Source organism: Toxotes jaculatrix, chromosome 19 (genome assembly GCF_017976425.1).
Source record: "Toxotes jaculatrix isolate fToxJac2 chromosome 19, fToxJac2.pri, whole genome shotgun sequence".
Taxonomy (NCBI): Eukaryota; Metazoa; Chordata; class Actinopteri; family Toxotidae; genus Toxotes; species Toxotes jaculatrix.
In genome coordinates this window covers 17,631,490-17,657,583 of record NC_054412.1, presented here as the reverse complement: position 1 = coordinate 17,657,583, position 26,094 = coordinate 17,631,490, and the positions used below count along the sequence as shown (strand labels likewise).

The 26,094-nt window shown below is 41.6% G+C and overlaps 2 protein-coding genes across 8 annotated transcripts in view; one reads left to right on the top strand and one right to left on the bottom strand.

Annotated features, from left to right (window-relative positions):
* LOC121199367 (kinesin-like protein KIF13B) overlaps nucleotides 1-6,073 on the bottom strand; it is a 30,808-nt gene extending 24,735 nt beyond the window's left edge. For 3 of the 7 annotated variants that reach the window (XM_041063975.1, XM_041063976.1, XM_041063978.1), the window contains exons 1-4: nucleotides 5,871-5,942; nucleotides 5,643-5,690; nucleotides 5,289-5,371; nucleotides 4,085-4,178 (exon numbers count right to left, since the gene is read on the bottom strand). In XM_041063975.1, coding sequence (XP_040919909.1) covers nucleotides 4,085-4,178; nucleotides 5,289-5,371; nucleotides 5,643-5,690; nucleotides 5,871-5,887 — 242 coding nt within the window. In that variant the 5' untranslated portion in view covers nucleotides 5,888-5,942. Of the gene's footprint in view, nucleotides 1-1,219; nucleotides 1,604-4,084; nucleotides 4,179-5,288; nucleotides 5,372-5,642; nucleotides 5,735-5,870 lie in introns of those variants that run through there. The other 4 variants (XM_041063973.1, XM_041063974.1, XM_041063977.1 and 1 more) reach the window with 3 other exon arrangements.
* Nucleotides 6,074-6,281: 208 nt separating this feature from the next.
* Nucleotides 6,282-24,584, top strand: elp3 (elongator acetyltransferase complex subunit 3). The gene is made up of 15 exons (XM_041065210.1): nucleotides 6,282-6,430; nucleotides 6,833-6,932; nucleotides 7,582-7,720; nucleotides 8,259-8,329; nucleotides 8,600-8,663; nucleotides 8,995-9,063; nucleotides 9,720-9,874; nucleotides 13,902-14,063; nucleotides 14,230-14,356; nucleotides 20,581-20,774; nucleotides 21,045-21,135; nucleotides 22,205-22,270; nucleotides 22,449-22,676; nucleotides 22,857-22,938; nucleotides 23,546-24,584. Exons 1-15 carry the CDS (start codon nucleotides 6,409-6,411, stop codon nucleotides 23,635-23,637), a joined length of 1,662 nt encoding a protein of 553 aa, XP_040921144.1. The 5' UTR covers nucleotides 6,282-6,408; the 3' UTR covers nucleotides 23,638-24,584.
* Nucleotides 24,585-26,094: the final 1,510 nt, after the last annotated feature.

Below are 26,094 nucleotides of genomic sequence, written 5' to 3'. Positions count from 1 at the left end.
ATGTCTCACTGGTTGAGGACTGACTCACTAAAATGAATGAATGACAGTCAGTGCTGTGACTTGCTGTTTCTAAGCAGATCCTTGATGTGCACTCGTTGTTCTGTTCCAGTTCAGAACAGCACAGACAAACAACACAACAGTGCAGGAACAGCAGTGCTAGCACAAAGTCTGACCCAGCTCCGGGTCAAAGTCAGTGGGGTAAGGAGGGAGAGTTTCAAGGATAATGTGTCAAACGTGTTTTAATCGTAGTGAAGCTTAAAAATCTGTCAAGGTGACTAATCCTCTTTGGTTCATTGCGAATCAAGTGGGGAATGTGACCTTCAGCAGCACTAAGAGCCTCAGAGTCTGTGCCACGGAGACACAGGCCGAGTCTAAAGCTCTGCATTCTTACCGGAGGACTTCACGACACAGTCACTGCATTTCAGGTTCATCCCAGAGCAGATGACAATAGTGTGCCATGCATCAGTCAGCAAACAGATCGTCACATTCCAGCACGCAAACGTCAAATTTAATTATCAGACATGTTCTATGCCTCAGTGCAGCTCCATGGTGTTGTCCCTCACATGTAGCACTTGGTACCAGAGCGGGTTCAGAGTCTAATCTAGTTTAAGCTGAAGGTTTAAATTCAGTTTAAAACATGGAATATTATATTATGTGGTTTTATGATTATATTAGTTACATATTGATCCTAGTAGTGCCCTTCAAAGCTAGGAAAGTGAGACTGAGGACTTGCATCAGATTAGATGAACAAACTGTACATTCTTTATGCAGCACAGACCAAATCAGACCTGTTCACAGTGCTCTGATAAAAATGTTTAAAGTAGCTAAAATCAATGTTTCTATATCAACAATGGATCACATGACCACTTGAATGTGAAACTCTGCAGTTCCCCTCATTTCTACGGAGCGGTTTAGTGGTTTAGCTCACTGTTTCAGTTTTCCAGCCCACAGCTGAACTGCTCTGGTTTACTCTCACCACTATCATGGCTGTCAACCTTATGTACACAAGCTAACTTAGCTGTTGTGTGGTGCTGTGCTTCTGGCCACCTTACATTTGTCAGGTGTCCAGTAACACAACTCCAAATGAATGATGATGTTGTCCAACTATTTGCTTACAAGTTTGGTATATAAATTGGTGATGTGTTGTCAGTTGTTTCCATCAGAAAATCAGCTTTAAGTCTGCATTTAGTTGTTAACCGCCCTCTTTTCTGCTCATTACATGAATTCTTTTTCTGAAAGTTGCACTTCAGCCAAAGGATTGCAGAGGCTGTCAAGCATTCAGGGTGATGCCAGTTCAGAGTCCAACACTCCCCTTGGGCAAGGACATCAGACCACTGTGTGGTATTAGAAGGCTGCTCCAAAGAAAGAAGCTGAAAACCAGAGAGAAGAAAGACAAATACTGCTTCACAAGAGAAAACTAATTACAAATTTCCTTGGTTGCTATGTTTCCCACAAGTTGAGAATTTACATGTGGTGGCCACCCACTTGGTGGGGGGGGTGTGAAGATGGAAACTGCAGTCAATACTAACCCCTTGCTAACTAACAATTTCACGTTTGTTAAGTTTGTTAAATAATGGGTTTTTAAGCAGTCTGTATATTCAATCACATTTCCACAGATTAAAAAAAAAAGTACAAAATACCTAATCTCTTTGAGAAATCTATTTGGGATGGCCTACCCAAAAAGTGTGTGTGTGTGTGTGAGTTGTGTTTTGGTTAGGTTAAAATAAATCATCCTTAACCATAGGTGCCCAGTCTCCTGGGAAGCCCCATCTGAAGCATGATACCATACATAACTCAAAACACACAGTCCTCACTCTGGCAGAAATATCAGTATGTATGGGCTTAAAAAAAAAAGGCTGCAAATTTAGTCATGGCCACACACACGGGGGGGGGGGGGGTTGTTATGAAACAAGGCCTCCCTATGTGAGGCTTGGCTGGTGCATGAAAGAGCAACATTAAGTCCTGTCCTCTCCTGGACTAGCAAGGACATTCCTGAGATAACTGGCAGAGGCTCACAGCTCCAAGGAGTCACTAAAAGAGAGGGAGGAGGAAGGTAGGTCAGCAAGCCCATGACCAACAACACACAGGCCTACAAAACTAAACTATCCCAGATTTCAGCAGTTTGATAATGCACATCCCCTTTGGGTGGATATTACAGTTACTGTACATAGCAGTTCCCAAAGTCAGGATATGAAATAAACAAACATTTGCGATGCTACAAGCAGATTAAGAAAAAAAAAAAAAAAACTCTTCAAAGTGGGGTTCTTATCAAAGCCAAGCCCAGATAAGAGAAGGCACACAATTTTGGTTTCATTTTCTAAACATTACTCTGCAGGGGCCGATAAACATTCTTGCAACAGTTCAGGGTCTGTTTGCAACATGTGCAGTAAAATGGGATCCATGAAAATACGGTTTTACCATAACTGTTTTAAGGCTTGCTAAACTATTGGTGGGCTTCCAATTTATAAAAGCAGCAACAAGGCTTCATTAATCTCTACCACCTCGAGGGTCTGACAGCCCCCACTGCATTCCTGGTTGCAGGTACCAGGGGTGCCATAATATATTAACACCCCCTGAGGCTCAAGCTGCAAATCAGTTAAACCTGTCAGGCAGTGAGCTGACTAAGCAAAAACCTTATTGGTTGGCCAGTGACTCACCCCCCCCAACAAACAAAGCTTTTCTGTTACACAGATTGCACAGATGCTTATAACAGACTATAGTCTACTGGGAAACTATTCAACAACGCCTTGATACACAAACCGATGCTCCCCACGTAAAATATTTGCTCAACAATTGCTCAAAATCAGTTTACTTCTTCCATTTTCTGCTTTTATATGACCCCTGTGCTGCTCTGAGATCATGGAAGTGCTCATCTGTGTTGCACTAAGCCTGTTAAACCTGTTCACACTGAGCCCCAAAGGAGAAACACCTGAAGCTGCAGCTGAAGCGTGTCAGGGCAGAAAAGACACACACGGATACGCTGAAACAAAAAGAAAAAAAAATGCATAGGAAAATTATGAAATATAAGACTATCTCTCTCCACAAAGACAAGGATTCATACTCTCGAGTGTGCAGGGGATTGCCCTAAGACATATTTACTGAACAGGGTAACCTGAGAAGGGGCCAAAACCTCAGGGGAGCATCTACCTGCACTGTTCTGATTCACTGCCTGGCTGACTGCTACAGGAAGACAGAGGAGGGCTGGACTGCTTTATTAACAGCAAACACATAAGGAGGCATGCAACACATGCCTAGTGGCACATTTGCAGTTTAGTTCAATCAATGCACACTTTGTACCCACAACATCTATAATTTAGTTCCTATTTTGATGCACTGTGCTGATGTGAGTTCTGAGTATCATGAGATTAAACCAAAGGCAAATTTCCACACTGACTGGAAATATAAATTCAAACTTCAATTCTGAATCCTGATACTGTCCTCCTCTCCTTTGTTTTTATTCCCTTAAATCATGGATTGACTACCTGAGCAGGAATGAGCTGGAACAGACACACCCTTTGTAAAGAGAGGAACGATGCAGGAAGAACAGAGAGGGAGGAGAAGGAATGGAAAGGAGTAATAGAAGGAGGCCGGGTGGGGTGAGGCTTAGATCTGAGCTTCTTCCAAGCAACTGGGTGATAACTAGACCGGCTGGTTGGAGTCTGTACAAACACTTTTTCCAGTAATCCTGAGGGAAATAAATTGAAGCAACTCCTATACTGTAAATACTGTATGTGAACACACTTGAATGGGGCAAAACTTTGATAGGGTCCACTTCCAGGGAGGCTGTATGTCCAAACTCTACAGAAAGTTGGCAACAGTAATCATTAAAAATGTTAAAACAAGTGTTGGCACCTCCTGTAAGGCAGGATGACTATTATTAGTCTTCATTTTGTCAAGCTACTGTTTCTAAGTCACAATCCTGACTTGAGTCTGACTCACTGTGAGTAGCCCAGGACCAAAGGAAGATTAACATCTGTAATGGTGGAAGCAGGAGAAAAAACTGCTAACTGACTCAAAGACTGAATGGTTTTGCACTGCACCGATGACAACGTGATAAAGTAGCATGTGAAGCTCTGCGTCTTACCGGGGATCCCCTTTGTTCAAGTTGGTGATGGCTGGATGCAGAACTGTCTGGTTCCCCTCCATCTCCACCACACATTTTGTTTTTAGGTTCTTTTCTGGATTGAAACAGAAAAAAAAGAGAAAAATAATCCAATTTTAATGATAAAATTTAACAAACATATTTCGTCCAGCAATCCCAGACTGCAGGTAAACTGGATGCAGTGTAGTAATATTTGGACCTAAAAAAAATAAGATGTGAAAACTATTTGTCTTGCTAAAGGGTTCTCTAATCATTGTAATATACGTTTAAATAGCTTAAACAGCATGTATTCATTGGTCATCATATCTTCTCAGAGTAATCGCTGACATTTCTCTCACTGCAGAATAACAGGTGGCATAAACTGTGTGTGCACCAGTTCCTCGTGATCGTGACACAAACATGGCCAACGTGGTGAGGCAGGAAACAGTTTTAATGATGATGATTCATCCAGGACTCGCCTGTGCAAACATTATGACCAGTTTACTACTCCCTGAGCAGACAGTAAGGAAAAGCAAGGTCACGCCTTCTCTTCCTCATTCTTACCTTTAGCTGAGGGTTTTAAAGGCGTGGGCAGTACTGGAAATTCCTAATCAGAGAATTAGGGCGCATGTGACAAAAGTTTCTGCAGCCTGACGTGTAATTGTGAAAGGTGTATTCTCAGTTTTAAAAAACTGTGAGGAAACAGAGTTGGAAAGGTGATATATCGTATGAAATTAAAGGTCAGTTCAAGGCGGTTATTGCTGTTCAGTAACACAAAAGTCTGTCAGCTGACACCTCAGTCCGCCTCAGCTGTTGTTCGAGGTATTTAGAGCAGTGACAGTGCACTACACGCGTTCCCGTATGACCATTTTTTTTGTCAGGATGTGATGTCAGTGTCACTCCGACATTTTTCCATTTCCACTCCCACAGCACTCCTGCCAAAACTTTTCCAAACAGGAGCAAAATAGTCCTTTTCAGAGCACGATGGGGGAAAACTCACTGTGTAAAACACAGGAATGAAGCCTCTGTTGTTTGTCGAAAACTACAAATTAGTCACGGCCTCACAAACCCAAACACAGAGCCAGATAAGTTATACTGCAGAGTGGATAAGAGCCTCTGCAGAGGTGTGCAGAGCTCGTGAAAAACTTACATCATGAGTTGCTGCATGACCCATCTCATCAGTGTGTTTCTCTGACATTACACTCACCTCTCCTGTTCATTGGCCGCACACGAACAGCGACCTTTACATTGGAGTCATTGAAGCTGTTGTCATCCATGGTGCCACTTGACCTGCGGTACACGAATGAATGGACACAAGTAAAACCAGCTGTGTTGTGTCTCACATAAGAAAAACATCTTATTTCCCCGAATTACACCTGAACGCATCCATTTCCATTGTTTTTTCCACTGCGTGAAATACAATGTCTCTATTTATAAACAAGCAACTGACTCCTGCTTATCTTTACATATATTCACATTCACACCCAGCTCCGAGCTGCTTGCAAAACAAAGACATAACAAGGTTAAGTAGACGCTTTATTATACATAGCAGTGAACTAACCGTGTGAAAAAGTGTGCAGTTGTTTCCCTGTCCGACTCCCACAGGCACCTTCAAGTACACACACAGCAGCTAGCCTGGGACGCTAAACAGAGCTGAGTAACAGAAGCAAACACACACGGAGAAGGGCTCATATATGTTCACAGTGACCGCTGATAAATGTACCTGCCCCCGGTACAGTGCACCGTGTAGACTTCGGTGTCTGTCTGAAAGTGTAAGAAAAACACTTACGGCGATCCACTGTTCATTGCCTCGACTCTTCCACCTGTTGCATTTCCCCGCAGAGATCGGTCAAGCCATGTCAACTCGCGGCTAAAGGGATTTGCTGTGAGATTTACTGAGCTTCCAAGTTCCCCAGTTGCGCTCAGCCCTGCACACACTCGTTCAGCAGGTGTCAGAGGGATTTCAGCGCCACCGTGTGGATCCACATGCATTACAAGTCTGTGCCTTTCTTTCAAGGAAGCTTGTCCAATACATATTAAAAACATAAAAACATAACTCCAGTTAAAGCAGATTATACTGATGCAACAGGGATAAAACTGTGAAGCCGTTTTAGCCTTGGAAGGTTTCAGAATCTTGTTGAGTACTTTAAAAGGTACGTTTACGTTACTTTACGACTATTGCAGTCGCTGTACGGCAGAAGCCGTGTTGGGACGCAACGTGGAGTTGTTTACTATGTTTGACAGCTTTCTCGGATTTATTTAACGAATGTTGACCCGCTAACCAGCAGCTCTCTGTTTAAAACTTGACCATTTGTTTACAGGAAGAAATGGGGAAGCCAAAGAAAAAGAGTGAGTGTGTGACACAGTGCTTAAAATATCTGAAATGGCTTTCTAAACTAGTCAAGCTGACTATAGCTTGTTGCTAATGCTAACTGCAAGTCTGCTCTGCCTCCGTCCTACAACATATAAGTGACCTACCTGTGTGTTTTTACTCTGTTTAGGAGTTTTATAACATTAAGAACGAGTTATCCATGGTTTGAAAACACAGTAAAGCCTTCATTCATTCAGTTATTAACGGTCCCTTTCGGAAAGAGTTGAACTGTCGAACAGTAACTAACTTACTACTTCTAATTTCAGATTATTGAATGGCATACAATTATAATGAAGTTATGGAAATTGTGTGAGCTATTTTAAATTATATTTTTATTAAATATAACAACTCTCTCTTTATTCATTATTGGTCTTTGTCAGGTGACCTCAGCCGAGCTGAGCTAATGATGATGACCATTGCTGATGTCATTAAGCAGCTGGTTGAAGCTCATGAGGAGGGAAAAGACATCAACCTCAACAAGTAAGTCTTCTCCAGTGTGGTCATACAGCCTGTTTTTTTTTTTTTTTTTTTTTACATATTCATAAAGTTTTCTGTGGTTTTAAAGCAGTGCTCTAAGCAGCTAGTCCCACAGCAAACTCTACCTATAGATCTGTTATCGTGTTGATCTTGTAGACAGTTTAGTATTGAGTATTTTTATTGTGTCTTTTGTGATTGGAAGTTAGTGCAACACTCCTTTTTTATAATTGTAAATTATCATGTTGACACATATGAATGTGATTAGATTATTATGATGTCACTCGTCATTTTGCTATATCCTTCAGTTCACATGGGTGTTTGCCCAAGGAAGACCTGTAGTTGGTTGAAAAGTCACTAATAAAATTAAAAGGAGCTGTGATTCCAGAGTGTGGGTACCCCTTGTATTGTAATAGTATCACATGTATATCAAGACTCATTTTAGTCTTTACTGAGACTAAAGATGCATGTAGGAATCAGTACTGGCCATTAGTATAATGTTAGAAATAACTTGTAATACATGCTAGTCGTGTCAGCGCTTTTTTTTTTTTTTTTAGTTTCCAGTGACTACAAATGATCACCCCTGTCACTGTGTACACTAGATTATGCCTCCTTTTTCTACAAGTCATAATCATTCTAACCTGATTTTAAACAGAGTGAAAACAAAGTCTTCAGCTAAATATGGACTTGAAGCCCAGCCCCGATTGGTCGACATCATTGCTGCGGTTCCGCCACAATACCGTCGTGCTCTGGTGCCCAAACTAAAGGCCAAACCCATCCGTACTGCCAGCGGGGTATGTAGCCTTCATTCTCCTGTCTATTACTCTGTCACGGAATCAGCAGTTTCATGCTGAGCTCTGTATGGCTTTACCCACTTAAATGCATCATGTGCCATTTAGCTCAATTGTCTGAAGTAACTTTGGTCTAGTAGATGCAATCAAGTGTAAATAGGCAATGAAGCATCCATGCAGTACATATAGTGCCATTGGCTCATTTATCTATTGTTAAACTCCACAGCACAGGCCACATAATGTTCCTCAAAGTCTTTTGGAGGAGCTGTGAATTGTAGCCAATGGCTTTTTCTTGATTAGCAAACATACAGTAGGACAGGATGAGCATGCATCTTTATCCAGTGATGGGCCTCAGCTTGTAAATTCTGTTATCTGGGCTACATGGATTGTTAAGGGTTAAGTATTTTATCAGCTCCAGTTTGTGTTGTGCATCATTTTAAAGCAAAGACGTGATTTACTGTAGGAGACACTGACAGTTGAGATTGTTAATTTATCACTAAAGAGTAGAAGTATTAAAATATTCAGTTCTTCTCTGTTAAAGATTGCAGTCGTGGCTGTGATGTGCAAACCTCACCGATGTCCACACATCAGCTTTACAGGCAACATCTGTGTGTAAGTGTTTCTGTGTCGTTGGTTTTTTGTTTTTTTTTGAGTTTACTGAATTTTGTATCATATAATAATTTTTTTTAAAGATTTACTTGGATAACGTTCACTGCAGATATGAGCAGATCATGATTATGTTAATGTGTGAACTGTAAATGTAGAAGTGCAAGTTAAAGGACCAAAACTAAGAGAGGAAGATCTGTTTTAATTGTTTGACATTTTATTGATTTAGTCTGTGCAACTCTTAATAACTCAATGTAACAATCTCCTCTCTGGCAGCTACTGTCCTGGTGGTCCAGACTCAGACTTTGAGTACTCTACACAGTCTTACACTGGTTATGAGGTAAGTTAGTTTCATTCTGCCTCAATATCTAACAAGGCAACTTTTCTGTTGGTTTACAGGCAAACAGTGCTCTGCTGAAAGTCACATATTCTGGTCTCAATTGTCCTTGGAAAAAGACGCATTTTCTTTTTTGTCACTGTTTTTATAGCAGCTTTTGTTTTTGTCTATTTCTGTATCATCAAGGGATTTTTGGTTTTCTTTTGTTTGTAGTTTCTGTAGTTGCTTCTCCCACTGCTCAAGTCAGATCAAGCTCAAGTGAATTTTGTTTTATGGTGTATTTTATTTTTAATACACTCATTTTTAAAATGATTTTTTCTCTTCTCTCTGATAGCCAACATCCATGAGAGCCATCCGAGCCCGTTATGACCCCTACCTCCAGACTAGGCATCGGGTGGAGCAGGTCAGTATCTACACCCGTTTTTTTTTTTTTTTTTCAGTTCTTTTGCTTATTACCATTACAAAAAAAATTCAATTTAATTTAACTGCTTGACTCATCGGCCTCTGTTTAGTAGCTGTGGAATTTGTCTTTGTCTTTACATTGTCACAAGATGCCCATGTTGCTAAAATTGCCATTTCCCTAAATCAGCTTCTGTACAGTGATAGCCTTTGCTTGCACACATTTAGAAATCATTGCCACTGATAAGGTGTTTAGTAAACAGTAATAATGGCTCATGGCTCTTACACTTCTGCTAAGACCTGACCTCAGATATGCCATTATTTAAATTTATGGCCACATTAGTCAAATGTAGCAAAGCAAAAATCATTAATTAAAGCAGCAGTTGATGTAGAAATCTGTGCTTTCTGAATCTCAATTAACCACAGTTCTCATCTTTTTCATGGTTGTTGTGAGCCCAGTTTTATGCACAACTGCTGCTCAAACTATAATTCCAATTTATTTTCCAAGATAGTGTGATCGTTCATAATAACTACTATTTTAGAGAACAGCCTTATTTTGCTGCGCTCCACTGCACTTTACTGTTCTCCCAATTATAACCCAGAAAATGTGTCAGTGTTACAAATTATAGTTGTTCTAAATCTTGTTTGTTCTCTGTGCAGCTGAAGCAGCTGGGTCACAGTGTCGACAAGGTGGAGTTCATCGTGATGGGTGGGACCTTCATGGCTTTGCCTGAGGAGTACAGAGACTATTTCATTAGGAATCTACACGATGCCCTGTCAGGACACACCTCCAACAACGTGGCTGAGGCTGTCAGGTACTCAGTTACTCTAAGGCCTGTGTCCTCCTCTGGGTCTCAAGAGGAAGAGCAACAGTTTTGTTTTTTGTTTTTTTGGATGAGACACAATACGACAGGTGAAGATTAATACAACAGAACACATAATTAAGAGACTACAATGTGTGGCGAAGACTAACAACAATGAACAGTAAGGGTAGTGAATCAGAATCAGGAAAACATCATTGATTCCCACAGGGAAACTGCTTTTTTAGAGTTCAACAACACAGTTAGGAAAGAGGAAATAACTTTACTATATTAGGCTCATATTCTCCTTATTCCTTTGCCTGCAGCACTTTAATATTTTGGTAGTTTGCCCTGAGCACTGAGTGGGTGGACTGGGACAGTCCCACATCAGTAATGACTGAGCTGTGTGGTGCAATTTGGTGTAAAGTATTAGGGGAATCTGGACATGTCCTGTCCATCAGCTTGGAGAAGGTCAGTGCACGGTGTGAAGCATATCTGTATTCTGTGCCATTTTCTGACTTTACCAAACTACAGAGTCAGAATCAGAAAACTTGAATGGAAACTTCTTTGTTACAACAGCACAACACACAGTTAGGAAAGAGGAAGTAAATCAGTAAAAAAGTGAAAACTACAAAATAGCAATGGTAACAAATATACAGTAAGTGAACAGAAAAATGTACAAATGTGCAAAAGGTAATGCACAAGGCAGCATCTCCAGGATTCAGCTCTCTTCCCTCGTCCTCCTTCTTATTTCTACAGGGCTTTCTGCTGTTCGGGTCGCCGTGCTGGCTGGTTTCAGTGCGATGTGTAAAGAATGCAACCGTGGAGTTGCTGTGCAACTGTAGCATAGCTGAATAATAGCATGTTTGGTAAAAATGTAAACAAGTATGGCAGAAGAATAAAGTTGGTTAAATATGCTGATGCTGATGAGCATGCAACAGGCTGCATGCTCATCAGCGCAAACACACACACACACACACACACACAAAAACACTGACATAGTTAAAAAGATAAAGTGTGGCTGTGGTGGTGTGGGTACTGATGAGGAGCATGGGCAAACTTGGAAATGAATAAGTGTTTGTGTGTATGTGTGTGAGGACAATAAGGAAGCGGACATAGAAACAGATTAGAAATAGATAGATGAGCTATGATGGAAGTGAGATTATTAGAGGTGAAGGTAAGTTGTAATGGGGTGGAGGGGAGACTGAGTCCTGGTTAGAACTGGGAGAAATGGCTGCCAGGGTCTACCACTACAGAGACAGATGGGTCGGGTGCAAAGGTGATCCCAGAGAAGGGGAGCAGGTGCTCGGTCAGAGAGTTAATCCCCTTTTGGAGAGAAGAATTTAGGTGAGGGTGTCCCCGCCATAGACAGTACCCAGACAAGGCTGCCCTGTGTGGACAGGGTCTGAGGGGGTCTGTCCCTGTTCCAGAGCCTGTTTTGGATGTGTTCCATTTTAATTTGGTCATTTGTTTATTTGCCATGGCTCCATAAACGTTCTATGAGTAAGTACTTTATTTGAGATATGTAACAATAGTCTCCACCAGAGGGAGCTATTGTACCATTAGCCCAGTTTCCCCTAGATTTATTCATTTAGTAGTCCCCCACTGTTTCCAGTGCATATACTATATGACACAAATGAAAAGTGGTAAATCCTCACATTATAGAAACTGGAAGCAGATAATGGTTTGAATTTTCTTTGATAAATGATCCAATTCCCATATAAATTCTAATCATTATCTGTCACTGAATTATTCCATAATTGTATGAGCCCTAGTAAGTTTTGTAAAAAAAAGAAAAAATTAAGAACTCATCGTTACATCCGTTTCTTCCCTGTAGTCACCCTCCCAACCATTCCCAGTGAATAAAAGGTGTTTTTCTGTGTATTATGCAACATGGGAAATATGGTACCATATTTCTCTTAGCTCTTACACCATGGTGTGTTTACATTCACTTAACCCCACCCCACTTTTCATTAGACTTAGCACAGCTAAACACCAAACAGCCTTTCGGAAGCTAAAATATAATGATCATCTCCACAGATTAAGCTGAATGAGCCCATTCTGAATTCAGCAGAAAAATAAGTGAGGGCGCTCTCAATAAGTCCTCTTCACTTACTTCTATCGATTTCTCACTTACTGAGTTAGAGCAGCTTTAAATGAATTTGGGCACACGTCTGCTCAGTATGGATGAGGAGCAACTTTCTGGACGACTTGGAGAAGATTCAAAGTCAAAGTCGAAATACCCATTTGTTGAAGACGTCATACAGACGACTGGGCCAAATAATGGCTTTTTCACAGGACCGGGGCTGTTTGTCAGCAGGGGCTATTTACTTCCCTAAAGTCCGATAAGATCCGAAAGGCCAGTTTATGTGTGTGTCTCTTTTCTGTATACGTATGTGTTTTGGAGGATGTGTGTGCGTGAGTAAGCTGGTAGGTGTGAGTGTGCCTGAATTTGCCCTGCCCTACTATCAGCGCTCTTCGTTAAGATGCAGTGATTACAGTAATTGTGCTGGCTGCTGCTGAGTTTGGGAAGGAGGAGGCATTTGGTTTGGCAAAGGACTGCCCTTATCTCTGTCTCTGTGCGTGTGTGTCTGTGTGAGATGTTTGTGATGTGTGTTTGTGTCTCAAAGAAAATCTATGTGTGTGTGTGTGTGTGTGTGTGCATGATGCTCACATTTCTGCCTCTCACCCAAGCATCTGATCTGATCACAGCAGCGAGATACCTTGAGATAATCGCCTGAGATAATAGACTTTTTATTGATTCATCTCACACAATCTGACCATCCTCTCTGGAGCATAAACTCCTGTAATTGGTGTAAATCAGCCAGCAGACTGTAAAAGATGGACATTTATTGCCAGCAGATACAGAATCAGATGGAATATGAGCTGGCATGAGGGGAGCTAATGGTCATTGGAGCAGCTGGAGTGAAGAAAACGACAGCTGGCTGGTGTGCCAAGATGAGATGTGTCTGTTTGGTCACTCGGGTTGTTTTTTTTTTTTTTTTTTGTGATTTCGATCAGCGACTCACATAAGTTCGAAATTAACACAGGAGTAAAGGTTCAGGCGAGATGAACCTCTCAGTCTTGAGATTACATTTAAAGAAGATAAGGGGATGTACCGCGTCACCTCTGTTTCAGCATCTCACTGTTTCTTTTAGCACCTTATAGCTTCTTTTATCAGTAGAGCTGCTGCTGTGTGGGACAAATAGTTTTTCGTAAGTCTCAGTCACACCCCATGCAGTTTAAAACTCATTTGATAATTAGTTTTAAAGGTTTAAGGCCAGCCCACTGGACCTTTAAGTGAAGTGCAGGTAGCAGATGTCTCGTGTCTTATGTCAGTGGCTCCTTGTACATTTCCTTTTCCCTGCAGTGAAGAGGGGAAAAAAAAAACGGGATCACAAACCGAAACAGTGAACTGAAAGACACTAAAACGCTTCACAGGGCTGAGGGGAAGTTCAGAGTCGAGTGGTAATTGCTTGTGGGTTCATCACTACAAGGGAAACCTTTCACATTACACACAGTCATTTGATCCATTGTTCTTATAATGAATTTTAATTATAGTAGCTTTAATGTTCAACCTGAGTGGCACACAGAGATACTCACATTAATCTGTAAATACAGTAAAAGAACAACTTCAGATGAGACTTAATCTGCATCTCCTTACAGTCATGACTTATGAATGACTGAATAAAGTGTTTAACTGGCTTTTGATAAAAAGTAAACACTCAGTAATGTCTCATTTAACAATTTTTTGCAGTACAAACATTTTTTTTTGCTGTCATTTGTTTTCTTTATTGCATTAGTGTGTCTTTAATGTGAGGTTAGTGTTAACTGTCTGGATAATGAGCCGCGCAAACTCACAGCATGTAAATTGATGTTGCTAAATGATCCCAGCATAGAGCCCTCCAACACACTCAGTGAGACTGAATAGGCAAATTTAAAAAAAAAAAAAAACTTATTATATGAAGCAGGAGCAGTATTGTAAGATATAAGATGTAAACATATTATGAGCAGAAATGACTGAGACGGTTTCTTCCTGCAGGTACTCTGAACGCAGTAACACCAAGTGTGTGGGAATCACTATAGAAACACGGCCTGACTACTGCCTGAAGCGACACCTCAGTGACATGCTGGGCTACGGCTGCACCCGGCTGGAGATAGGAGTCCAAAGTGTATATGAAGACGTGGCCCGCGACACCAACAGGTCAGTAGGTCAGGGCGGGAATGAATGGACAGGTTTAGATAAGAATGCATCATAACATAATGTGATAGCAGCTGGTGTGATGGCCAGCAGGTGATGGTTTATCTGCAGGCTTTTTATTTTAACTCTATTTTTGTACATGTTTTGTTTTGTTTTGTTTTTTGTCCAGAGGCCACACAGTGCGAGCCGTGTGTGAATCTTTCCACCTGGCAAAGGACGCTGGCTTCAAAGTGGTCGCGCACATGATGCCGGACCTGCCCAACGTGGGCATGGAGAGGGATGTGGAGCAGTTTATTGTAAGTATAGATTTTTTGTTGTTGTTATTTTTACAGCTATTTGAATAGAACTGTACCACTGAATGTTGAAATGCATTTCAGGAGTAAGCAAGGTTTAGGAAGTATCTCTGCCCGTTTCTTCCATTTAGAAACAATATTTAATTAGTAAAACATGGTTGTAATAGTTGTGGGTTAGGGTGGTACAAGGAAACCACTTCCTAATACCTTGATTTCATTTAGGAAAAAAGTACATGATAATCCTAAGAAAAACTATTAATGTATGTCACATATAACCACCAGAACAGCATAATAAACTGTTACCCAAGGTACTTCATACAACATGTAGCAGAAGATTTTGTTTTCTAAATAGGAGACAAAATCTGTGTAATGTCATAACATACTGTCAGTAAACCATAATGCATTATCTGCATAGCATTAGGCTGTGCTATGTTGTGGTACTGACCACAGTTGCAGAGTAATTCGGTCTTGAGTGGTACAGCATTAAATTTATATCATGGTATAATTTAGATATTTGACAGTGGCAACATCAGGTTACATCTTTTTTTTTTTCTTTGTAATGTCAATGAAATGTGATTTTTGAATACAGTGCAAAATGCACCGCCTATGCCATTTCTTCCACGTTCTTTTGAACACTTCACACGTATTTTAGACAAGCATACACATAGTTATCTAGGTCAATCCGAGCGTGATAGAATAAGGTAGAGAGGTGAATTGTTATGACAATCAAAGGCATATTTGTCAAAGTACAGTTGTGAGATTATATGTATAGTTCTTTAATTTATTTTTTTAATTTAATTTTAACAGTTGAATCGTTTTAATTTTGTTTTCATTGTATCCTTTATTAGAAAGAACTTTGTTCTTTGTTCTGTTTTATTTCTGTCTTCAACATAAATCGTTCATTATCTCTCTGACCTTCTGATAATGACGGCTTACAGGTACATGTGATGATTGATGATAAGGACGGTATAAATAGCTTTAACCACACATAATGACAGTTATTGTGGCATTGTTGGAGAACCTCACCGGTGTGGTACAAAAGGCCAAGTTGCCCTTCTTTGCTGTTCTTTTCACTGACAGGACTATTAGGTATTGATATGCAAATACGTTATTGGAGGCGTCTCATCCATTTGTGTCTCGCTGTGGGACTGGAAATGAGGCTCGTTCACTGTGACATGTAACAGGAGTCCATGGTGGGAATTAAACTGGGAACATGAAATGCAACTAAACCAGTAGATCACTGGGATCAGAGCAGATTTCATTCTTATACACTCCTCATACTCACAGACACATTTGGTTTTGAGCTGATGAAGACATTAGCTGGACTGGAGATGACTGTAAATCACTTCATAGTCTAATTGTATAAATAATTGTATTCTGTTCAAAGATAAAGCATCAAAGGGAAATGTAAGTTCACTGCAGAGAGTTACACTGGAGCTTGTAGTCCACTTTTAATGACACAGCAGTTAAATTACTTAGATATTGTTTGCAGGCTAGTTTCTGAGTTTCATGTGGACAAAGCTGCAGAAAGTAAAACACGAGAAACAAAATCAGTAAAAAGTGGCAACTAAAAATAAAGTTATGCACCAAGCCCATCATTAGATTTATTGTTTGTGACATTAGTAATTGTGTGTTTTTTCTTTTGCTTGACATCAGAGTGCGTCATTACTACTTATCTCACAGTGGTATATAACAAGTAAGTCCTACATGTAGCGTCTTAAAATAGAATCGGAGGAGCGGTGACAGTCGTCTCACGGTCCCAACTGTGATGTGACTCAATAGAAAATCTTGTCAGATGTCTCTCGACAGCAGGCTCACTTTACAGCTCTGATTGGAAACACAGCTATCATATGAATGTGCTGAATTAGACGGTGCTACTTCCCAACATGCCTGACTGTAGGATGTAAATGAAGACTCTGTTTGAGACTCTGCGCAATTTCAGCTCATTGTGATTATTTTTACCGCGATAAAACAGAAATCAAGTAATTAAAAGCACAATGAAGGAAAACGATATATACTACTAATTGGTGGAGCTGAGTATCTGAAGCACCCTTGTGACAACATGTGTCAGTCACAGTCTCAAAACCAAAAATGGTAACAACATCTGTTAATTCAACCGTTTCTGTAATTTTTTTTTTTTTTTTTATTGCTGTGTCTGATTACTGACAGGGTGGTGACTCACTGGGTGCTGCATGACAAAAGAGCAGTCTTCAGTCTTTTACAGTTCAAACCCTTAACGTTCCCTTGTAATGAGCTGCTAATTAGAAAGAACAGAAAGAGATGCAGCACTCAGATGTAATGCTGCAACAGTTTTATTCTGCTCAGAGGGCCGACTGTGGGGCTTCACAGTACCATACACAGTACCGCAGCAAGCCAGCTACATTAGAAACATGAGACTGGCCTCTGTACTGAGTAAAGCTCTCAGAAAGCGTATGCACACCTGGTCAGGTAAAGTGTGTGATGGTGAAGTTAAAGGAATAATGTTACATTTTAGGAAATAGGCTCATTCACTTTCTTGCTGAGAGTTAGATGAGATTGATACCACTCCCATGAAGTAAGTATGAAGCTGGTGCTTAACTTAGCTTCGCCTCAGAACCAGGCTGCCTGTTTCCTGGTAATTCCAACATTAATGCTAAGATTAGCTAATTGTAGCTTTATATGTAATGGACAGACATGAGATCGTTATTATTCTTCTCCTCTGTCTCACAGCAGCAAAAAACAACCATATTTCCCCAATGTCAAACTATTTCTTTAAGAAGTGAACATTCTGTTGACTTTAACTTTCTCTGTCATCTCTCATTTTAAATTTTAATATAGCCAATCACACAATAAAGCCAATGTTATTTACCTGTATTTATATATTGTTTCTCAGCATAACTCTGTTCTTAAATTCGCTCAGCCATGTCTTTGGCATTTCTCTGCTGCGATTTCTCTGTAAGTACTGGCCGATGCTGATATATGTTCAATAAGCTAATATTGGTTGATATATTAGTTGGGCTGTAATTAAATGACAGTACTGCTGTAGTTTTCTGTCTCACAGAGAGCAGCAGGGGACAGGATGGAGGTTTAATGAGCTGAGATTCAGCAGAGAAACAGTGTGTCCTGACCAGATGTCAGCTGTGATGTACAGTTCTCAGCAAACAAGAAATGTTTCCGTTGTCATATTGTTTTTTTTTTCCTGAAAACACTAGATTGGATGCCGGTGTTATTTCAGAGGTGTTTGAAAGTGAAGCTCTCTCTTTCAGGTTATTTTTGTTAGCGCTGACTGTGTAAAATGGGAGTGTGTAGAGGTGAAGGCGTTCAGGACACCCCCAATCTCCTGAGCATCAACATCTCTGAGTGCTTCATTTTTCACAGAAGATTTAAGTCAGGGGAAAAGAGTCCGTGTCTTCCCTCAGATTTGTTACATTACCTCTGTGTGTGTGTGTGTGTGTGTGTTCACTGAACCACTTCACTGTGTGTGAATCTGTGTTTGATGGTAATACAGGGGGCAGCAGCAGGTCCACACACTCGGCCCTCAGAGTCTCTCCTTCCTTTCCTGTAACATTTCCTTTCTCACTTCTCTTCTCCCAACACTTAATTTCTTCCTTTGTCTCTGAGGTCTTTTGTCTCCCAGTGTGCAGTCTCAGTATTTTCTCTCTCATGTCTCCTTGTTTGTCTCTTCTCTCTCATGCTTTTTTTTCTCCCCTCCAGTACTTTTCACTTCATCTTTTTCTTCTCTCTCCTCTTCACTTGATCCCCCCCCTCAGTCTTTTCATCTACTCATCTCTCCTGTCACTTCATTTTGTCTCCCCTCTCTTGTCTCTGTCTGTCTTCCAGTCACATCGTCTCCCTGTCTGCGGCTCTCCCCTCCTTTCTTATCACAGTGACACCTCCAGATTATGCAACTTGTGTGTGGATTTCCCTTTGCTCCTCCTCATCGTACCTAATCTTCCATGACCCACTTCCTGCTAGTGAGTGGGAAAAATATGCAGCTTCTTAAACATCTTCACTCCAGGATCCAAGTTTGGATCCTGCTACAACTCTTACACAGGAAGCATCCGGTAATAGTCATGTTTGCAGGAAGTAGAAGTAGTGGAAAATATCCTGACAGGCGAATGTAAACTTCTTCATTTGGACCCTGTTATCATGTTTATAATCTTAACATATTTATATTGGAACTAGTGTACGCCTCATTCCTGTGTTTGTAACATACATGTTGCACTACACATTCCTTCTTCATGCACACACTGCATGAAGAAGCACAGCAGTTTGTCCATAAAGGCTGTGAAGAAGAAGACTACAAGCTTCTAGACATGGAATATATATTCAGTTTTCTGAAGAAGGAAACGCATTAGATTTAACTCAGAAAAACACTGAGTAAAGACTCTGCTCTGATCAATATTTCTGTATTAACAACAGATTAAATGACAGTGTGTGTTTCCCTCGGGGGGGGGGGGCACTGAGAGTGAATGGGAACACATAGACTGTATCAGGATTCACTACATTGTCTCTTTGTTAACATAAAAATCTACATGACTCTTTAGCGACTGAATGCTCCACTGCTGTATGTTCACCAGCTGAATGCAGACTGTGTCTGTTTGCTGTTTGGTGCTGAGCAGAGAGCTGGGAGCAGCTGCCTGCCTGGTGGGACAGTGAACCAGAGCAGTCAAGGTCCAATATTTCCAGCTGCCTCCTGACCCTTAAAAGGATTACCGTAAACAGGGAAAGATCTTTGTTACTGTCCAATTTGATGAGAAGGGGAAGGAACTGCTGCAAATATGATGCAAGTAGCAGCTGAGGTTTCAGTGGAGGCATGTTTACTTAAATGCAAAAGAACCTCCATGAAAATTATTAATAATAATGCTGTTCAGGCCTTTCTCTGTACCGAGCTCTTCAGTACTGGTTGCCAGCCTAAGGAAGCAGGGCTCTTTGAATTTAGTTTTCTGCATTAATCACACCCATTCAAACATTCGTCCTTTTCCTTTCTTTTCTGCCGCTTGTATGTTTTGTCTTCATCACGTCCCACAGAGACCCTTATGTAAGCCTGGACCACAGACCAGTTTAGATGCCGCAGAGGGCAGCAGGAGAACTTTGCATCCTCCTTGCGTCTATCATGGCTGTCCTGATAATGAAATTCGATTACAACTTTCTCCCGGCCCGAGATCCTCTCTCACTTATCTCTTGTGTACAGATGCTCAGTGTCCCAGGGTGGGGGGGTGTGGGGGGTGGGGGGGTGGGGGGGTGGGGGATGGGGGGGGGGGGGGGGCGTCCTTAACAGGGTTCCTCTCCACCGACCAACAGGAGCTGCGATACGCCATCCAAAATGGTAGCAGGTGCAAAATCCCTAAAATAGTCTCTGGACTCCTGGTTTTGGTATCGAAGCATTGTTATTTCTTTAAACAGATTTGTCCCCTCCTCAAGGTTTAGTGCAGGGCCATTTGGGACGTGTCCTCATGTGATTATAAACTGTGTCGAGAGAGAGAGAGAGAGATTATGAGATACTGATAATGCAGCCTGTTTTGGAGAATTCCAGATCTTCACGGTGCTGATCATGATAGTCAGTACAGAGGAGGAGAGAATGACTGGAAATGACACTGATTCCTCTCACTGCACCGAACCATACAGCGACATTTGTTTCCTTCAGCTGAATAGCAGCTAGCTCTGTTGTGCTGTCCTCTTTGATATGTGCTTTACAGAAGCCCAGTGGATGTCTTCTTTTATGTTTCTAAGTCAGTGGCTTTGCAATTGGACCCTTCTTTTTTTTTTTATTGAATGCTCAGACACTTTTCTTTGCTGCTGTCTGGTCATGTAGGAAAAAAAACATACAAGTGAAGTGAAATAAACTCTGTGGGCATTTGTTTAGAACCAATTTTATTTGCTTTCTCTTCTTTCTTTTTCCCTCTCTCTCTCAGTTTAAAGAAGCTACATATCCATCTGTTAGCATGACTCACAAATTTAACACTGCAAAAATGGCAGTGCACAATCAATTTCAGTCCATGAAGTTAATTACACAGTACAGTGACATGACAAAACAAGGACTTGTGGTAAAAGAGATACTGTTGATTTATGTCAAAACACTTCAGATTGTGACAGAAATTCGATCTCAGGAGACTAATGAGTTACAAACTGTAATGGTGGCTGTGACTTTGTGAGGTGGAGGATTGTTCAGAATGATTCAGCCGTCGTGTTTTCATTGCCTGATAAAATGCTTTAATGTGCAGCATGGATCTGTGTGTTTCTGGCAGGAGTTTTTTGAGAATCCAGCTTTCAGGCCAGATGGTTTGAAGCTGTATCCAACGCTGGTGATCAGGGGCACGGGGCTGTATGAGCTGTGGAAGACCGGCCGGTACAAGAGCTACACACCCAGCGCCCTGGTGGACCTTGTGGCCCGAATTCTGGCACTGGTGCCGCCCTGGACACGAGTCTACCGGGTACAGAGGTAGGAGGACAAATGGGCCATTGGTTGCCCAACAGCTGAGCTCACTGAGAACTGGGACTCTGGCTGTACATAAACTGTAGGGATGTGTTGTGTATCAAACATCAAATGTGTTTTTTAACATTTATAAAGGTGACATGTTCAAGGTAAAACACAGTGTTACTTATAAATACTGACCAATGTTGTACTTTAGATTCATCTTAAAACCATTCTTCTATCATTTCATGAATCGTCTGTCTCTTCCCTGCTTCCTGCTCTCGTGCCGCCCGTCAGGGACATCCCCATGCCGCTGGTGAGCTCAGGAGTGGAGCATGGCAACCTGAGAGAGTTAGCACTGGCCAGGATGAAAGACATGGGCACTGAGGTGAGACTCACAGCCCTCTCATATTAAACCGAAAGACTCTGTGTCAGCTTATTTTGAGTGGAGGAAGCTAATAGACTTTTCCGGCTGGGATGCGATCCAAACCAGTACACTAGAACTCAGGTGGTGGTGGCTGCCAATGGGCGAATGCTGACTGTCAGAATAATTTGCACACATTGCGGGTGACAGTGTAAGATGACAGATTAAAAAACCTCTCAGGTGTAGTTTAGAGCCTTTGGAGCATGGAATTGGAGCGCCCTCCTTCCCACAGCCCCCACATTAATTGAATTTATGTTGGAAAGTAGAAAGCAGATGACAACTTGAGTGGATGTAGAGTTCACTCAGGCTGAAACCATCAGGCCAGGGTGCACCTAACAGAATCACCAACTGAACACATGAGGAAGAAGACCCCGTACCAACTTCCATTAGAACAGACTCAGGATGAAAAAAATCTTCATTATTGACCAACAGCCTGAAATGCCTCCATACAAACACCATGCTCTTATTGTCTCCACCACCACTAGAAAAACATTTTTTTGTTTTTTTTATGTGCAGAACCTGCCTCAGAGACATGTTTGATTTTTTTGTCACACATTGCACTGCACTTCCTCAGAATTTGTTGTGCTGAATTCAAATGATTCGAACTTTGACCTAGTCTCTCCACTGACTTTTCTAAATGTTTCCAACCAGCTTGCAGCTTTGTACAGCTCACTGTCTGTGTCTGTGAAACCCGTCTTCGTTGTGTGAAACAGTTCTTGTCGAGAGTTTGAATCCAGAACTAAACATTAAAATTAAGATATTTTAAGAGGAGAATACAGACTGTACATTCATTAAATGGCTGCTGCTGAAACATGCCAACCATAAACAGTATCAGAAACAAAGTTACATTGCATGAACTATTAAACAAAGTAATATGAATGAATTAAGCTTGATGCATTCATGTTTTTTTTATTTCAAAGAGTCTTCCTGTGGAGAAATTCAAACTGATTCAAACATTCGATTATAAAAGACGTCCCAAAGTTTTTGAGTTTCTGAACTGGTTTGACACTTTTGAATGTTTCTTCTTGTGCAGTGTCGAGATGTGAGAACCCGAGAAGTGGGCATCCAGGAGATCCACCACAAAGTCAGGCCTTACCAGGTAACGGGCAGAGTTCTGGAAATAAACTACGTTCAGTTTTATAAAGTTGGAGATCGAGGCATGAAAGTTGGTGTTGTTGTATCGTTCAAGATACTGATGAAAAAAATATACTTATTTAAGATAAAGGCAAGGGGAATGTATTATTTGAACACATTAATGAAGAGGAAGGTGTGCTCAGGTGGAGCTGGTGAGGAGGGACTATGTGGCCAATGGCAGCTGGGAGACCTTCCTATCTTACGAGGACCCGGAGCAGGACATCCTGATTGGCTTGCTGCGTCTGCGTCGCTGTTCTCCTCAGTCCTTCCGTCCTGAGCTGAAAGGAGGCGTGTCCATCGTCCGTGAGCTGCACGTCTACGGCAGCGTCGTCCCCGTCAGCAGCCGAGACCCCAGCAAGTTCCAGCATCAGGTGGTTATGATGTCACACGCTGACTCTGCATAGAAAGTAGACCCCCCCCAAAGACTGGCCCGTGTTTTCTTTGGCACACACAGCAGACTCAAAAAGTTAACAATGAGATTAAGTACAGAATCAGGTATAAGAAGAAGAGTTTCTCATCGCTGTCTGTCCTCCTCTCTCCTCCTGGTGTAGGGCTTCGGTATGATGCTGATGGAGGAGGCAGAGAGAATCGCCAGAGATGAACACGGCTCCGGAAAGCTAGCCGTTATCTCAGGTGAGAAACAAAACAGCGCTGCAGGGTGTTATTTATCCTCTCCCCAGACATCCCAATACAAACATCTACAGTATTTAACCCATATATGACTTTAACATGTTGGTACAAAACATATAATCTCACATGTACGTAACTGTTAGTTTCCACTTTGAAACAGACAGTACAGGATAAGTATAGTTTGCACTGCTTAGTGTTAATATTGGATTTTATTTTAGAAACTCAGAGACGGAGGCTTTGCAGCTACGTTGGTAACATTTTGTTGACACTTCTGTTCTTTTCAAATATCTTATCGGAATAGGAAGTGAATTTAGATACAGCAGCTGTCCCTTAATGACCTCTAACATATCTTTGGCGCTTCCTTTCCACAGTTTCTCTTTTACTTCAGTAAGTACACCAGTGGAGATGTATTAGAGATAAGCTATAATTGGCCTCATATCGGCCGTGGCAAAGTATTGGTTGTGCTTGCACATAAAAAAGAGACGTTTCCGTATTGATCAATAACATCAAGCATCAGGGGTGTTTTTTTATTTTTCATTTCTGTGATTCTCATATGTTCATATATTCTCATAAGTACTTTGTTGACCTCTGCCCGCGGTTTGTTCTGCAGGTGTAGGAACAAGGAACTACTACAGGAAGATGGGCTATGAGTTGGAGGGACCGTACATGGTGAAGGACCTGTATGGACCTGGAATGGACTGAACATGGACGGTGCATACAAAATGACACACGTACACGCACAAATTGTGTTGTGTATCAAGACAATATTCATGGGACATGATTCCTGCAGTATTTTCAGTGTTCTGAGGAGATAATGGTTGGGTGTTTTCTCTCAGCCCACGCATCTGCTTTTTATCTGGAACACTCTTGGAAATGCTGTTGCATTTCTTCTGTTTTGTTTAGATAAGGAGAATATGTGAGGACGTAAGGAATGAAGAAAAGTTATTTGGGGTGAAGCCAGAGCAGCTTTAGAGCCAGGTGTTTGGGATGCAGGCAGATAGACGGCAGAGACAGGTGGATGTGGACACTGACGTTTTTCCTTTTCTGAACAGGTACGAAAATAAGACACACAAACAAATGACATGTTGGTATTTTTAGCTTTCCGCATTAGAAATAAATGGGTTCCACCAGTGCCTTGTCAATGACCTCTGTTTCAGCAGCAGGACTGATTCGGTTTGATGAGAAATGACAGTGCTGAGGCATTTTTAACTCCACTGAAACGATACACTTGTTTGGTGACGAAATACCAGAATCTCGAGGTGTCCCTTAAATATTTTTGTGCGTCCGTTGAGGATGAGGAACCCATTTAGCATCTCGGTTTGAGCTAATCATGTTTATGTTGCAGCTAAATAGAAAACCCATTATGAGTGGAGCGTTCATTAATGGCTGGCAGTGGATGAATGAGCAGTGGGAAGTGTCCTCGCTGGGCAGCCGTTGTGTAATTGCACAATTTTGTTTTAAAGGGCAGGAAATTAAATATTAGTGTTACATAAATTGCTTTTTAAAGCTCCACAGTTAATCCTGTTTCTTGTTTGTCTTTCATGCATTCTTGGGCTTACATGTATTCTGGTAATTTCCAGATGTGGAATGCATCACTTGACCATTTTTTTTTCACTCCCAGAGAATAAAGTATATTTCAGTTACCGTCACGGTGTCTCGCTCTGTGGGACAAGTTCCTGATTTCCTGAAGATATTTCAGTAATTAAACCTAGATGACAAATTAGCCAAAAAGGTTTTAGCTTCCAAAGAAAGGTCACATGGTAAGAGTGGCTCATTTAATGTATTCCCCAATGTCAAGGGTGCCGGCCCTTGCGGGAGACCCCTGGTGATTGCCCTATGAGAGTGTTTTACTGGCTCATTTGACACAGCCTTTCCAATTACATCTCCATCAGTTACCTGTCTATTGAACATTGACTGAATACTGTGTTCAGCCACACTGTTACTGAAAAGGGTTTGTCATTTGAAAAATAGCTAGCAATAAAGCCCAAAAGGCTCACGCGTTGACCTGTGTCTCATATAGATTCCAACTGCACAGGGCGATTGAAGCTGAACGGCCATGCGTAATTTCCTGGATGCGGGCCCCTGTGTCGTGACTGTGCTGTGGTGTGTGTGTGTTGCTGTTGCAGTCCTGACGCAGTGAGGAATAGGCCAAATCTGGGCTTTCTCTCCACGCTTGCTCACTCCTGCTATCAGCTGTGAAATCTGAAAGGACTTTTCTCCCGCTCAGGCTCACTGAGGCTGTGCTGAGCTGATTTGTGCTGTGGAGGAGGCAGACTTTGGTCTAATCTTCACTGCTACATGAGCAGAGGTATAGCGAGTTCAGTTAAACTCTACTGAAGTGAAGAACTTCAGCAGAGTTTACAGAACTCGTTTGCTAAAATTACCAGGGAGAACCAAGAGAAAATGGATCTGGGGTTGCTGATTCTGTCAGTATTTCACTGCTCCACCAAATGTATGAACTGCATAGTTAACACTTCTTTTCTTCTTCCTCTTTTCTTTTATCACTAATGTCACACAATGCATATTATTCTAAAACTATCCCAGCTTTGTTAGCGTTGTCCCAGTGAGGATATTAGCTTGCTGATATTAGCATTTAGCTCAGGGAGCTACTCACATGGCTGTGGACTCATGTTATTTTAAAGGAGAAGTTCAGAGTTTTTGAATTCTGTACAAAAAACAATAGTCAGGCATCCAGATGAACACTGAGACAGGTTTTTCCTTCCTCCTGAGATGAGGGACACACATTCTCACACATTCAACCCTAAACTTATGAAGCACTCTCCATTCCTCTAAAGGCTCTTGAGAAGAAGGAAGGTCAGAGGTCATCTATGCGAGCTGGCAGCTGGCCAGCGGAGTGTGAGGAGTCACTCACGCCTGTAAAGGTCACAGATCTGTCAAAGACGACCTCATTGAGCCGGGAGCAGAGAGGTTAGGCGAAGCAGCCTCACCACCTTAAATCTCCACTCGACCCTCTGACGTCCACATCACAGACTCTGCCGAGCTCAACGGCCTTATCGCACACAGACTGAGGAAACAGGTGAGTGGGTATTTTCATGTTAATTATGCATTAGGTCGTTTTTTTTTCACTATGATTTTTTTTTTACGTGGGCCTTGATTCCTGACTTCAGTGAGACTGCAAAGCATGAATTGTACATGAAC

Bases quoted from the DNA above. Each gene is read 5' to 3' on its own strand.
- elp3 (XM_041065210.1), top strand. From the start codon at position 6,409: ATGGGGAAGCCAAAGAAAAAGA. The intron at 8,330-8,599 runs GTAAGTGTTTCT...CCTCTCTGGCAG, and splicing joins TTTACAGGCAACATCTGTGT to CTACTGTCCTGGTGGTCCAG. The intron at 22,939-23,545 runs GTGAGAAACAAA...TTTGTTCTGCAG, and splicing joins AAAGCTAGCCGTTATCTCAG to GTGTAGGAACAAGGAACTAC.